Raw genomic sequence first — 11248 nt, forward strand, 5'->3', positions numbered from 1 at the left:
AGGACGTCAAACCATTCATGGCAAGTCGGAGGGCCACGCACTGTGTACCGCGATGATCTTGTTGGTTGACATGTGCACCGGAGTGTATCTGCACCATTGGACCCTGGCTCCGCTCGAGAAGAAGAGATGCCGGGTATGTGAAGGGGGTTTGGGTCTAGTGCACCCCACTTCTTCGTGGAAGCGGCAGACAAGGCATTTCGCAGCGGCTGGACGAGCCCATCTCGCCAGCATGCATGTGCACGCCCTTTCGTGTGTCCGTGTGGGCAATCCCTTCTTCTTACTTACCATCGCACCGTTCTCGCTTGTTCGTTTGCGTTTGCTGTTCCTGTTTCTTGGGTCTCATTTTTATTGAGGCGCTGCGTTCCTGCATATCTTAAGGCGCGCATCTGGTTATGGCTGCTTACGAGGCTCAGCCGCTTGGCAGTATGGATAAGCAGGCGACGTTGGAGTCGCGGGCGAATGCGTCGCGGTCGTTGGATGAGGATGAGAGTCAGGAGTATCACCAGTCTCTGAGGGGTTTCACGAGGGCTGATCGCGCGGATATGGAGCGCATGGGCAAGGTGCAAGAGCTGAAAAGAAATTATCGGCCGTTGTCTGCGTTGGCGTTTACCGTTATCTTGCAGGGTACTTGGGAGGTGCTTTTGACGTACGTTACCTTGGTACTATGGATGTGGACTAGGAACTGACAATATCGTAGTGCAACATACCAAGGCCTTCTCGATGGAGGCCCAGCAGGTCTTATCTGGAGTTTCGTCTGGACATGGTTCGGCTTCAGCACTGTTATGCTGTCGCTAGCAGAGATGGCATCGATGGCACCGACTGCTGGTGGCCAGTACCACTGGGTCTCCGAATTTTCGCCTCCAAGCGTCCAGAAGCCATTCAGCTACTTCATCGGCTGGATGTCAACACTTTCATGGCAAGCCGGTACAGCTTCCGGACCTTTCCTCGTCGGCACCCTAATCCAAGCCTCTGTCATCGTCATGTACCCAGAATACGAGCCCAGCAGCTGGCACGGAACGCTCATGGTCATTGCCGTGACCTTCTTGGTCTGGGTCCTGAATATCTGGGGCTCAAAGGCTATGCCTATTTTCCAGAACGTCATGTTGGTCGTTCACGTATTCGGTTTCTTGGCCATCATCATTGTCTTCTGGGTTCTGTCGCCACGGGCTACTGCTGAAGTGACTTTCACCCAGTTCAAGAATGGCGGAAACTGGAGTTCAACTGGCTTGGCTCTTATGGTGGGTCAGGTGTCAGCCATCTATGCTTGCATCTGTAAGTCTATATCTCTACCAAGCGTCATCGTTAAAACATAAGCTAACATCCAATCACAGGCTCCGACTCCGCAGCCCACATGGCCGAAGAGATCAAAGATGCCGGCAAAACCGTTCCCCGCGCCATGATCGGCGCGTACCTCATGAACGGCTCCCTTGGAATAGTCTTCCTAATCAGCTATATGTTTATGATCACCGACGTCGACGCCGCACTCGCTGAGGACTACCCGCACATGTGGGTGTTTGCCCAAGCCGTCAACTCTGGTGGTGTCGTAGCCCTCAACGCCATTCCCACGGTGCTCATCTTCGCCGGCACATTAACTTTCAACTTGTCGACTTCACGCCAGACCTGGGCTTTTGCTAGAGACAAGGGTCTTCCCTTCAGCAACTGGATTGGCCATGTCGATCCAAAGTTGGAAATTCCGGCGAATGCTGTGACGGTGACCTGTCTTATTACGGTTGCGCTGAGTCTGATCAACATTGGCTCGGATACTGCTTTCAACGCTAGTATGTTTCTTCCTTTCCATCCGCACATTTGTACAATGTCAGCTAACGCACTACAGTCATCTCCCTCAACGTCGTAGCTCTCATGATAACATACATGTTCTCCATCGGCGCCGTCCTCTACCGCCGCATCCGCCACCCCGAACTCCTCCCCAACTGCCGCTGGTCCCTCGGCAAATGGGGCGTACCCATCAACATCGGTGGCGTTCTCTACTCTTCCCACGCCTTCTTCTGGTGCTTCTGGCCTGAGTCTACGCCTGTACCTTTGGCGTACTTCAACTGGGCTGTTGTTATGTTTGTTGGTGTGGCTGTTCTGAGTGGTATCGATTATGCTATTCGAGGACGCAAGCAGTACAAGGGTCCTGTTGTGCTTGTAGATGGGTTCAAGGGCGAATGACAGATACGTGGTTTAGAGATAAGGGATGAGGAAGATGAGGGAGAGGGCGATGAGCTACTTGGGTTTGATGTTAATAGATCTGACGATGAAGACGAAGATTGAATATAGACTTTTTCTCCACTTAACTTGATCTAAATGGCACGTGCCGCGAACCATCGTGCCCGCGGGCATCCGTAATACGGCCTCATGCAACAAAGGTATCGCAATTACATCGTATACTATAGTGGCATACAATGATCACCTGGACAACCTGAGCCAAGAGTAGGCCCTGGTCTGAGTCGAACGCGTACTCATTTCCTCGTTGATACGAACTCATTGTAACGTTGTGAACCGTGACTGTCACCAGCGGCCTTGGTCTCCGCACATGTGTGTCCACCAGCGGAGGCCTGACGTGGAGATATAGTCGAGAAGCGGTCAAATACGCGACTTTCCGGTAGCTGCAACCGAAACTAGGCTGTCATTGAACACCGTTGAGTAGTCAGGCCCTTGATTGCTCACCTTGGCAAGACACGAAGGATGGGCAGATGCAGTTGGAGTGGGGCATCAGATAAAATTTGCACCGGATAATGCTCGGATCTGATAAGATGCTCACCCATCCACCAATCGCAAACCGACCACCACATCCGCGACGATGGTGGATCGCTCGTGTACTTGCGAATAGCTTAGTTGCTGGCGCGACGATAGTTAGCTGATTCCCGATGTCGGTGTGGTGTATGTGTGGTGCGCTGCCGGCATATAGAAGTGGGCGTTCTGCCACCTGCACTTCTAATCTAATCAGATCATCTTCCTCTCATCCCGCCCTGCCAACATTCCTACACCCCCACGACCCCTCCTTTATCAGATCAAATATTCACAATGAGGCTCCAAGGCGTTACAGACACACTGGGCAACCTCAGCCTATCAAATCCCAACCGCGTACTCGTTGTCGGCTGCGCGTATGGAGGCATCTCTACTGTCGTCAACCTCCTGGAACTCTCACAAGGGAAGGCCCGACAGAGTGTCTACCCAGGTCCTGACTTCAAGGGTGCACGGAGTAACAGAGGGGTTGAAATTACTGTCATCGATGAGCGCGATGGTTATTGTGCGTCACTCTACCCCACTAGCCGAGGCTCAGCATCTTCACTGCCCCACCTTGTCACCCTGCGTTAGAGGAAGTTTGGCTAATGCTTGTGTCTTGCAGTCCACTCGGTTGGCGCACCGCTCGCCCATGTTACACCAAAGTACACAACCCATATGTGGAAGAGGTACAGCCATCTAAATGAGCTGAAGCACCCAAATCTGCACTTCAAGCATGGAAGTGTGAAGAACATCAACCCGGAAGCCAAGGTTGCAGAGTGGTGCGATCGCAATGGCAAGACACAACACCAATCATACGACTACCTAGTCATGGCCACCGGCCTGAAGCGACCGTTCCCTGCTGTACCGAAGTCCGGAAGCTTCGAAGAGTACCAGAGAGATTCAAAGGCTTTCATCGAGAAGATCACTGGTGGCGACTCATCGAAGTGTGAAGGAAGAAAAGTTGTAGTCATCGGCGCTGGTGCTGTCGGTGTCGAATTCGCTGCTGAGATCAAGAGCTACTATCCTGAGATCGACGTCACACTCGTGCACTCACGGAGTGAAGTACTGTCTTCGGAGCCGCTACCAGCAGACGTTAAGGAGCGTGCAAAGATCCTGCTCGAAGAAGAAGGCGTCAAGCTGATCTTGGGTAGCCGCGCATCTATCACGGAACAACCGAATGGTCAGTTCACAGTCACACTCGCGAACAACGACACGATCACAGCCGACTTCGTCATTGATTCGACAAAGAAGGGCACACCGACCACGGGTGTCCTGCCTACTGAGTGCCTGAACGATGACAAGGAGATCATGGTCCACCAATCTCTGATGTTCAAGGACAACATTCCAAACGCATCATCGCACTTCGGCGTCGGCGATGTAATCGCCTGGACCGGTATCAAGCGCGCAGGCAGCGCAACAGTCATGGGTCAAGCCGCTGCACAAAACATCTACTCCGCCATCCTAAACTCAGAACTTGCTCCTTCAACCGAGCAGTACACCCAAACAGAGCTGCCAGCATGGGATGCAGTCATTGGTCTAGCAGTTGGCAAGCAATGTCTGACATACGACCCGAAGAACGGCATCAAGTATGGTGTTGAGGTCATGAAGAACTACTTTGGCGATGACCTCGGTTGGTCGGCGAGCTTGAAGTACATGGGTCTGACTGATGTTGTAGAGAGGGCGGATAGCCCGGTGGAGGAAGTGGAGAAGACGAAGATGACCGAGGTCGGCATCAAGCCTGTCAGCGCGCAGGCGTGAATCTAGATGGACAAGAGTCTGCAGGCGTTATAGGTATAGGAGCATGACAGGAAACATGCATTTTTTATACAATCCGATTAGCATTTTACATACCGTCCTTTCGTTGTGTCGAGCGCTCGTGTTTGGAGATGTTGTGAAATGCAACAGATGGCGCTGAACTCGTTTGAATTTGGGGAGCTGTCGACCACAAATGACCTCGGAAGGTATCACAAACACTTGGCGCATATGCAGTCACTGCCACAAAATGCTGCGCGGAGGTTTTCGAAATCATCCGGTCGTTGTTGCCGTGCGCAATTCGTCCACGAGGCGCAGCCAGGTAACTGCGCCTGCGTATTCAAGTACTCTCAACCCTTGCACAGTGCGCATCCACCATATCAACCCAAGCAATCCAAATCCGCAGTCCTCACAAACAGCCATCGCAGACGGCAACATGGTGCACCTTACTAAGATCAAGGATAGTAATGCGCAAATCGACGAAGAGACAGCGCCCCGGATCGCAGTGTTTGTCGGTGGGACCTCAGGCATAGGAAAGATCACGCTGGGAGCGATCACAAAGCTGGGAACAAACTTCAAAGCCTACGTTGTTGGAAGAAAAGAGAGCAAGGCAGCGTTCCAACCTTTCATCGAAGAGCTACATACGGCGAACCCGAGTGCGAGTATCATATGGGTAGAAGGCCAGGTCACGCTGCTGTCTGAGGTAAAGCGGATATGCGACTACATCAAGAAGCTCGAAATCAGCATCGATCTCCTTTTCCTAACAACCGGATACGTACCATTTTTCGGACGAGAGAGTAAGTCCCATTCTACCTTGATCCTGTCAAACTGCGCTTCATCAAAAACTTACATGCCCAGCTACATCCGAAGGCCTAGACATCAGCCAGGTACTAGAATTCTACGCGCGATTCTGCTTCACACAAAACCTCCTTCCCCTCCTCCGCGTTTCGGATCGCGCACGCGTAATAAGCGTACGCGCGGGCGGAATGGAAACCGACTGGTTCTTCAAACCAGATGATCTACTACTCGAAGCGCCAGGCGCCTTCGGAGGCATGACTACGATGATACATATGATCAACATGGCCACGCTATCACTCGAACGCCTCGCGGCAATGTCAGAGAATAAGAACATCGTCTTCATACATGCGGCTCCGGGGAGTGTGCGCACGGGAAATCTGTTCCGCGGGTTCAAGGAAGGGTCTTGGGGTTCGTGGGCGGCTTGGATGTTCATGGATCCGGTTATCAGAATTATGACCTACAGGGAAGAGGAGGCCGGTGAAAGGTACTTGTACCAAATTACCAGTGCGGCGTTTGGAGGGAAGGGTGTGCCGTTGAGGGAGGATATCGAGGAGGGGAAGAACACAGTAGGACAGAAAGACGGAGGCTTGTTCCTAATATGGCATACTTGTGAGACGACGCTGAATGAGAAGCCGCTGGCGAGACTGAGGGCGAGCGGCGCCCAGGACAAGGTTTGGGCCAAAACACAGGAAATTGTTGGGCCATATGCTTAGCCTTTTTACGTGTTTTACGTACGGTTTACTCGCTTCGGTCTATTGGAGCTGCTGATCGGGTCGTTGGCCAGTACCTGGGGAGCCATAACGATGGATTCTTTGAGGGGACGCCATACTAACGGCTGAAAAGCAGAACGGTTGGGACTGGTAAAGTTTACGGGGAGCTGGGAGTGATCCGGGTGTCATGGACGCGCTGGAATAATCACAGACAAACAATAGACAACCTTGGAGCTACCATTGTGACACAGGAATTCCGGAGTTTGAGATCCCAAGTGACCGGTTCCACAGGATGTCAAGGCATCCCTAGTGAGCGCGAACGGCTGGGTAAGCGAAGGACAGATATGGGGTATCTGGGACGAAAAGGCGTGGCTCAAAATAGGGTGCGCTAAAGGGGTGGAGCCCGCTATACCACATCCCGAACCCGTTTCGCTGCACGTTGACTGACGTGCAGCATGCACAATGCAGCCCAAGATAACTCACCTTATCGCAAGTCATCTCATCTCATCACGAACGTCTGACAATGATGCCACTGTCCCCTTCAGCACCATTTGCGCAGTGTTTGTGGCCATTGTTCTCATCCGGAAGGTGTTTGCCGCGCCGTCCTTCGTCCCCGTTCCAATTTCCCGCACAGCCCGGTTCTCCGGAAAAGGGGCCACTGTGGCTCGTAACGTTACTGCCCCTAACGGTCATCGCAATGTACACCATTTTGCGATGAAACGGGTTTGTTTTCAGCTGTAAGATGGGCCTCCAAGCTGATCGAGTTGAGAAACAATGCTGAGATCATGTTGGGCGCGCATGGCAGGAGTCGCGTCCAGCATTCTCAATCGATAACGTTGAAAACAACAACCGCGGGACCCGCTTGCCACCCGCATTCCGAGATGCTCTCAGGCGTTCTAGAAGCGGCCGCTAGCTCATTTACGCAGAATTTGGATGTGAACGCCTGTTCGCATGCTGGCCGATGCGGCATGGGGGGCGTGTCATGGTTGCACAACTAGGCACCAGAATAATCCGTATCCCCATCCCGAGGTCCCCAGTAATGTTTCCATCTCTTTACGCATCTTGTTTACTTCTCCCATTTCGCATAGTCTTGACGCGCGCTGTCATTGTGTATTTGTAGTACCTCTTAATCGTAATCGCGCGTTTAGCACTTTGTATTCTATCAGCAGTAGAGTCGGCCCGAGTTATACCACCCCAGATCCGAACACGCGATGTTTCCCAGTGTAAAGGATAGAGCACGGCAGCTTTTTGGAGAGGCTGCGGTTCCTGATGCTGCTCCTCCGCCTCCGGTCGCGACGGGAAGGAGAGGCGCGCCACTCAAGGCTTCTGCTGCAACTAAGGCGACCCCGGAACCAAAGACGCCCGCGAAAGCTTCCAGGTCAAAGAAAGATGCGCCAGTGGTCGAAGAAACACCAAAAGCCATAGGCGCATGGCCAAGTCCTTTCGATTCGTTCAAGGCGAGAACATCGCCACCAGAGAAGCCCACGCCGCCAACGCCATCGAAGTCGAAGTCCTCCAAGACAGCTACCGCATCGAAACCCTCCGCGCCGCCAAAAACCAGCACACCTTCTGCATCAAAGGCAGAGAAGTCTTCAAAGACCGAAAAGTCAGAAAAATCGAAATCCGAAAAGGCCGAGAAGTCGTCTAAATCGGAGAAGAAGTCAAGTTCGCGACCGAAAACTCCCCCAACACCCAAAGCCGCCGCGCCACCAAAGAAAGCCCCAGAACCCAAGATTTCTACCCCGTCACGCAAGAAGACCGAATCAAAACCCGCGCCCAAACCCAAAGAACCCTCGCGCCCTAAGCTCGATGCTCGCACCTCCTCGTCGCGACCAAAGATGGAGCGAACGTCCTCTTCCTCTTCCCTCGAAGACGATGAATACAGCGATCTACGCGCCGCCTGCCTGCGCGAAGCGTCCAACGTGACGGGTCTCAAAGGCAAGAACCTAGCGATATCGCTGCGTCAGCGCTCGTCTGGCGGCTGGTACGCGGCGCTGAAAGACGTCGGTGCAGATAAATACCTGAAGATGTGGATGAATCGCGATAAGACATTCAAAACGCAAGATGAGGCGCTGGAGGCGTATCTGGTGTTTGTCAAGAAGATGAATACCGATATGAAGCTCTTTGGGCCAATGAGCCCGAAACTTGGGTCTGGGAAGAGCAAGGGCTTCTTCTAAACCTAAGATGAAAGAGAGGAGCTGCACGCGTTGATGTCACCGACCGACGCGACTGAGACGTGTTTTACGAGAACATGTCATCTGTAATATATGTAACACCACGACTACTACGGGATCCGGGACCATTCTTTCCAGCGAGGCGTTCTTTTTTTGGATCCAGTTACGAGACCCCGGTTGGCTCGCAACCTTGTTTTAATACGCTGTAACATTATGTACGATATGTAGGACTACGCGCCTTTTTTGGATTTTGGATTTTGGACTTTGGATCTCTGGCATTAACGGCACGCTACGACGAACTGGACGATCTTGCGCGGCGACGTACTGGGCCGGTTGGATTCCTTCGGTTCGCTATATACCCCACTCAAGATGTTGCTCTTCCTCTATCTCACGGATATGTCTTTGTTCGTTGACCGAACGAACGTATCGCCGTTTACATATGTTTGTAATACATAATACTTCTCCTCGGTATCAGACCAGTTATTACATGCTGTTGAACTCGGATGTCCATTCTATCCAAGTCCGGCGGCCAGGCTGATCTCTCTTTCTCTTCTCCATTTCTTCGTCCGAGTCCACGTATGGATAGAGATGACGGACGCCGTCTGCATCTCCGTCACTGACTTTCCATCGCACGTCGATGATTTCTAGGTCGTCTTTTGTGACTGGGTTTGGTGGATCGAAACCTACACCGCGGTGTTTCCAGAATGCTAATGGAACTTGTAGGACGTCGTCTGTATTGGCTCCGTCGTTTGCGAACTCCGCGGAGGTATACAACATGATAGACTCATCGTCAAACTCCAGGTCACTATTGATGTACAATGGTAACTCAATACCCCCCTCGCGGAGAGGCGCGATATGATCAATGGTATCGTAGTCTTGAACAGCAGGGAAATCGTATTGGAGAGCTAGACGGTAGTCGGCGCAAACTTGTTCCATGGTATGTTCTTTCGCCGCATCAACTTTCGCTTTCGCAGCTGCGTAACCCCGCAGTTTGGAGCAGTCGAAGTGAACGTAGTCGTTGCGGTCTTCGCGTTGGTGCTCGTGCCAGAATCCGAAGAGGTGGCCTAGTTCGTGGGCGACGGTTGTGATCCAGTAATCTGGCGGGTACTTTTGCTTGAATGACAGACCGAGATGGATGCCGTGTCGGCCTTGCTCGTCACTCCATTCTTTTGGTATGTAGCCTGTGACCGAAGAAGCTTGAGTCTCAGTATCTTTGGATTCGGCGATGACGGCGATGTCGTTTTTGACGTGCTTGTTCCAGACCCAGGGGTCTTCATCCTTTTCGCGTTTGTTGTAGCAGTACGGCCACACGCCTTCCTTGACTCTGTACTCCCTGAACTGAAGTATGTGACCGCTTGGGCAACCGGGTTCACCGATCTTGTCCACCCAGAGTTTCCAAGCTGCGTCGATGTCGTCCTTGAAGTTATTGCGAGCACTCTCGTCTTCAAAACAGTATCGGACCAGCCCGTCGGGCCACACTGTACGAGGCTGTCCGGTCTAGCTGAGCGGTCAGTTGGACGTCATGCGTTGGGGCGTAGGGATGAGCATACCATAGTTACGATCTCAGTCCATCTGCGACTTAGTGAAGAAGATTCGTCTCTAGATACAAGTAGGCTAGAGATCATTTGTGATGTCGTGTGGGTATCATTGGCTACATATTTGAAGCTGTTAAGAGGCGGTGGACAAGCGGTGACGAAGGCCAAAAAGAGGGAAAGGGTTGGCAACAACATGGCGGTTTCGGTGGAGTGATGCCTGGGTTGCTCATCGAAACCTTGAAAGCCTATACTGGAACACGCAATCTACCCTTTCGAGAAAAAGCGCAGACCTTCCATAGTACAAGGAAGTGGCGTTGAATTAAGTGAAAGCTTGGATGCTGAGGCGCTCTCTCCAAATATGAGGCCTGGCGTTCTAGTGAAAAGCGAGCCCGGTATGCGCTTGTTCACCAACGTCTACCTCCTGATAAAACTCGGCCTACCCCAGCACATATAGCTGCACGAACTTGAAGTTGTCTGTGTAATCATTTGTTTTGTTTGGCAGGATAGCTAAAGCACAGCAGTCTCTAGTCTTCAGACTAGCTAGGACTATGTATCGACAAAGAAGCACAAGTCTAGAACGAGATGACAACTATGAAGGCAAAAACAATACAAGCAGCAAAATGTAAGTGGATACAGCGAGACTCGAACCCGCATCTCCTTCTGCTGTGCTAGACGTTACCGTCTAGTCCAGCGTCACTCTCACTTTCGTAAGAGTGGGCGCCTTTGCCATTAGACTATGTACCCTTTGAGTGAGATTCAACACGGATAATACCTCTTAAATGCTGCTAAGATGTCCTTAATCGCGATGTGCAGTCCTCGTAGTGCTTCTTTGTTGCATTCGTCATGGCTGTTCTTTGTTGTCCCTCGCCAGACATCTCTAAGTCCATCTCCAATAGACTAGACAAAGAACGATCCAAGGAGCAAAAGGTAGTTGGATATGACGAGACTCGAACCCGTATCTCCATGAACCGTCGAGCTCATTAGCCCGACGACACCCTCGAAAGAGTGGGCGCCTTGACCATTAGACTACATACCCTCTGATTGGTGTTCAGTGCCAACAAAACCTCTTATACAGCCCTCAAACACTCTCCATTTGATATGTGCAATCGCGATAGAGCCTATCCTTAGCAACACATCAGAGCTGTTTCTTCCTTTTCATCCCACAAACATTCCCAACTTCATTTCCGATAGAGCAGTCCAAAACCACCACTAACACCACCAGGGAAACCTGTTATCACGACCGCGCCACGCCAGGTGGTCGATAAGATATCCCCCGCAATCAGTACTATCCATGAAGCTCTTGGTCATGACCTCTCGCCAGTCAAAGGACAAGATCCTATCTTCCAAGTCGAGCCCAAAGGTGAGAACTCCCTCGTTACTATCCGCAGGGCTAGCAGTGACGCCATCCAAAAGTCTGACAAAGATCGCACGGTCGTGATCTGGCCCTTTCAATTTCGCCAGCACTTCAAACCCCTTGTTTGTCCATCCCCTTTGTAGTTTGTCGACGTAGAGACACATTCGCTGCGTGTCAATGTACTGAATGAATGGC

General features: G+C 51.8%; 5 protein-coding genes and 2 non-coding genes across 7 annotated transcripts; 4 read left to right on the forward strand and 3 right to left on the reverse strand.

Moving 5' to 3' along the window:
• Window positions 1-392: 392 nt before the first annotated feature.
• J4E79_000845 (uncharacterized protein) lies at window positions 393-2172 on the forward strand (the record flags this gene model as incomplete). Its single annotated transcript, XM_049349759.1, has 4 exons — window positions 393-646; window positions 698-1272; window positions 1332-1778; window positions 1835-2172. The coding sequence occupies 4 exons, from the start codon at window positions 393-395 to the stop codon at window positions 2170-2172; spliced, it is 1614 nt and encodes a 537-aa protein (XP_049216546.1).
• Window positions 2173-3027: 855 nt separating this feature from the next.
• J4E79_000846 (uncharacterized protein) lies at window positions 3028-4488 on the forward strand (the record flags this gene model as incomplete). The annotated part of the gene is made up of 2 exons (XM_049349760.1): window positions 3028-3253; window positions 3353-4488. 2 exons carry the CDS (start codon window positions 3028-3030, stop codon window positions 4486-4488), a joined length of 1362 nt encoding a protein of 453 aa, XP_049216547.1.
• A 430-nt stretch (window positions 4489-4918) lies between these two features.
• J4E79_000847 (uncharacterized protein) lies at window positions 4919-5993 on the forward strand (the record flags this gene model as incomplete). The annotated part of the gene is made up of 2 exons (XM_049349761.1): window positions 4919-5279; window positions 5341-5993. 2 exons carry the CDS (start codon window positions 4919-4921, stop codon window positions 5991-5993), a joined length of 1014 nt encoding a protein of 337 aa, XP_049216548.1.
• A 1208-nt stretch (window positions 5994-7201) lies between these two features.
• Window positions 7202-8167, forward strand: J4E79_000848 (uncharacterized protein; the record flags this gene model as incomplete). The annotated part of the gene is made up of 1 exon (XM_049349762.1): window positions 7202-8167. One exon carries the CDS (start codon window positions 7202-7204, stop codon window positions 8165-8167), a length of 966 nt encoding a protein of 321 aa, XP_049216549.1.
• A 480-nt stretch (window positions 8168-8647) lies between these two features.
• Window positions 8648-9789, reverse strand: J4E79_000849 (uncharacterized protein; the record flags this gene model as incomplete). Its single annotated transcript, XM_049349763.1, has 2 exons — window positions 8648-9661; window positions 9715-9789. 2 exons carry the CDS (start codon window positions 9787-9789, stop codon window positions 8648-8650), a joined length of 1089 nt encoding a protein of 362 aa, XP_049216550.1.
• A 537-nt stretch (window positions 9790-10326) lies between these two features.
• Window positions 10327-10443, reverse strand: J4E79_000850. Its single transcript has one exon. It is a non-coding gene; the product is annotated as a tRNA-Val (tRNA).
• Window positions 10444-10631: 188 nt separating this feature from the next.
• Window positions 10632-10735, reverse strand: J4E79_000851. The gene has a single exon. It is a non-coding gene; the product is annotated as a tRNA-Glu (tRNA).
• Between the last annotated feature and the right edge of the window lie 513 nt (window positions 10736-11248).

The sequence above is a fragment of the Alternaria viburni genome, assembly GCF_023758015.1.
Source record: "Alternaria viburni strain BMP 2772 chromosome Unknown scaffold_1, whole genome shotgun sequence".
In the NCBI taxonomy this organism is placed as follows: domain Eukaryota; kingdom Fungi; phylum Ascomycota; class Dothideomycetes; order Pleosporales; family Pleosporaceae; genus Alternaria; species Alternaria viburni.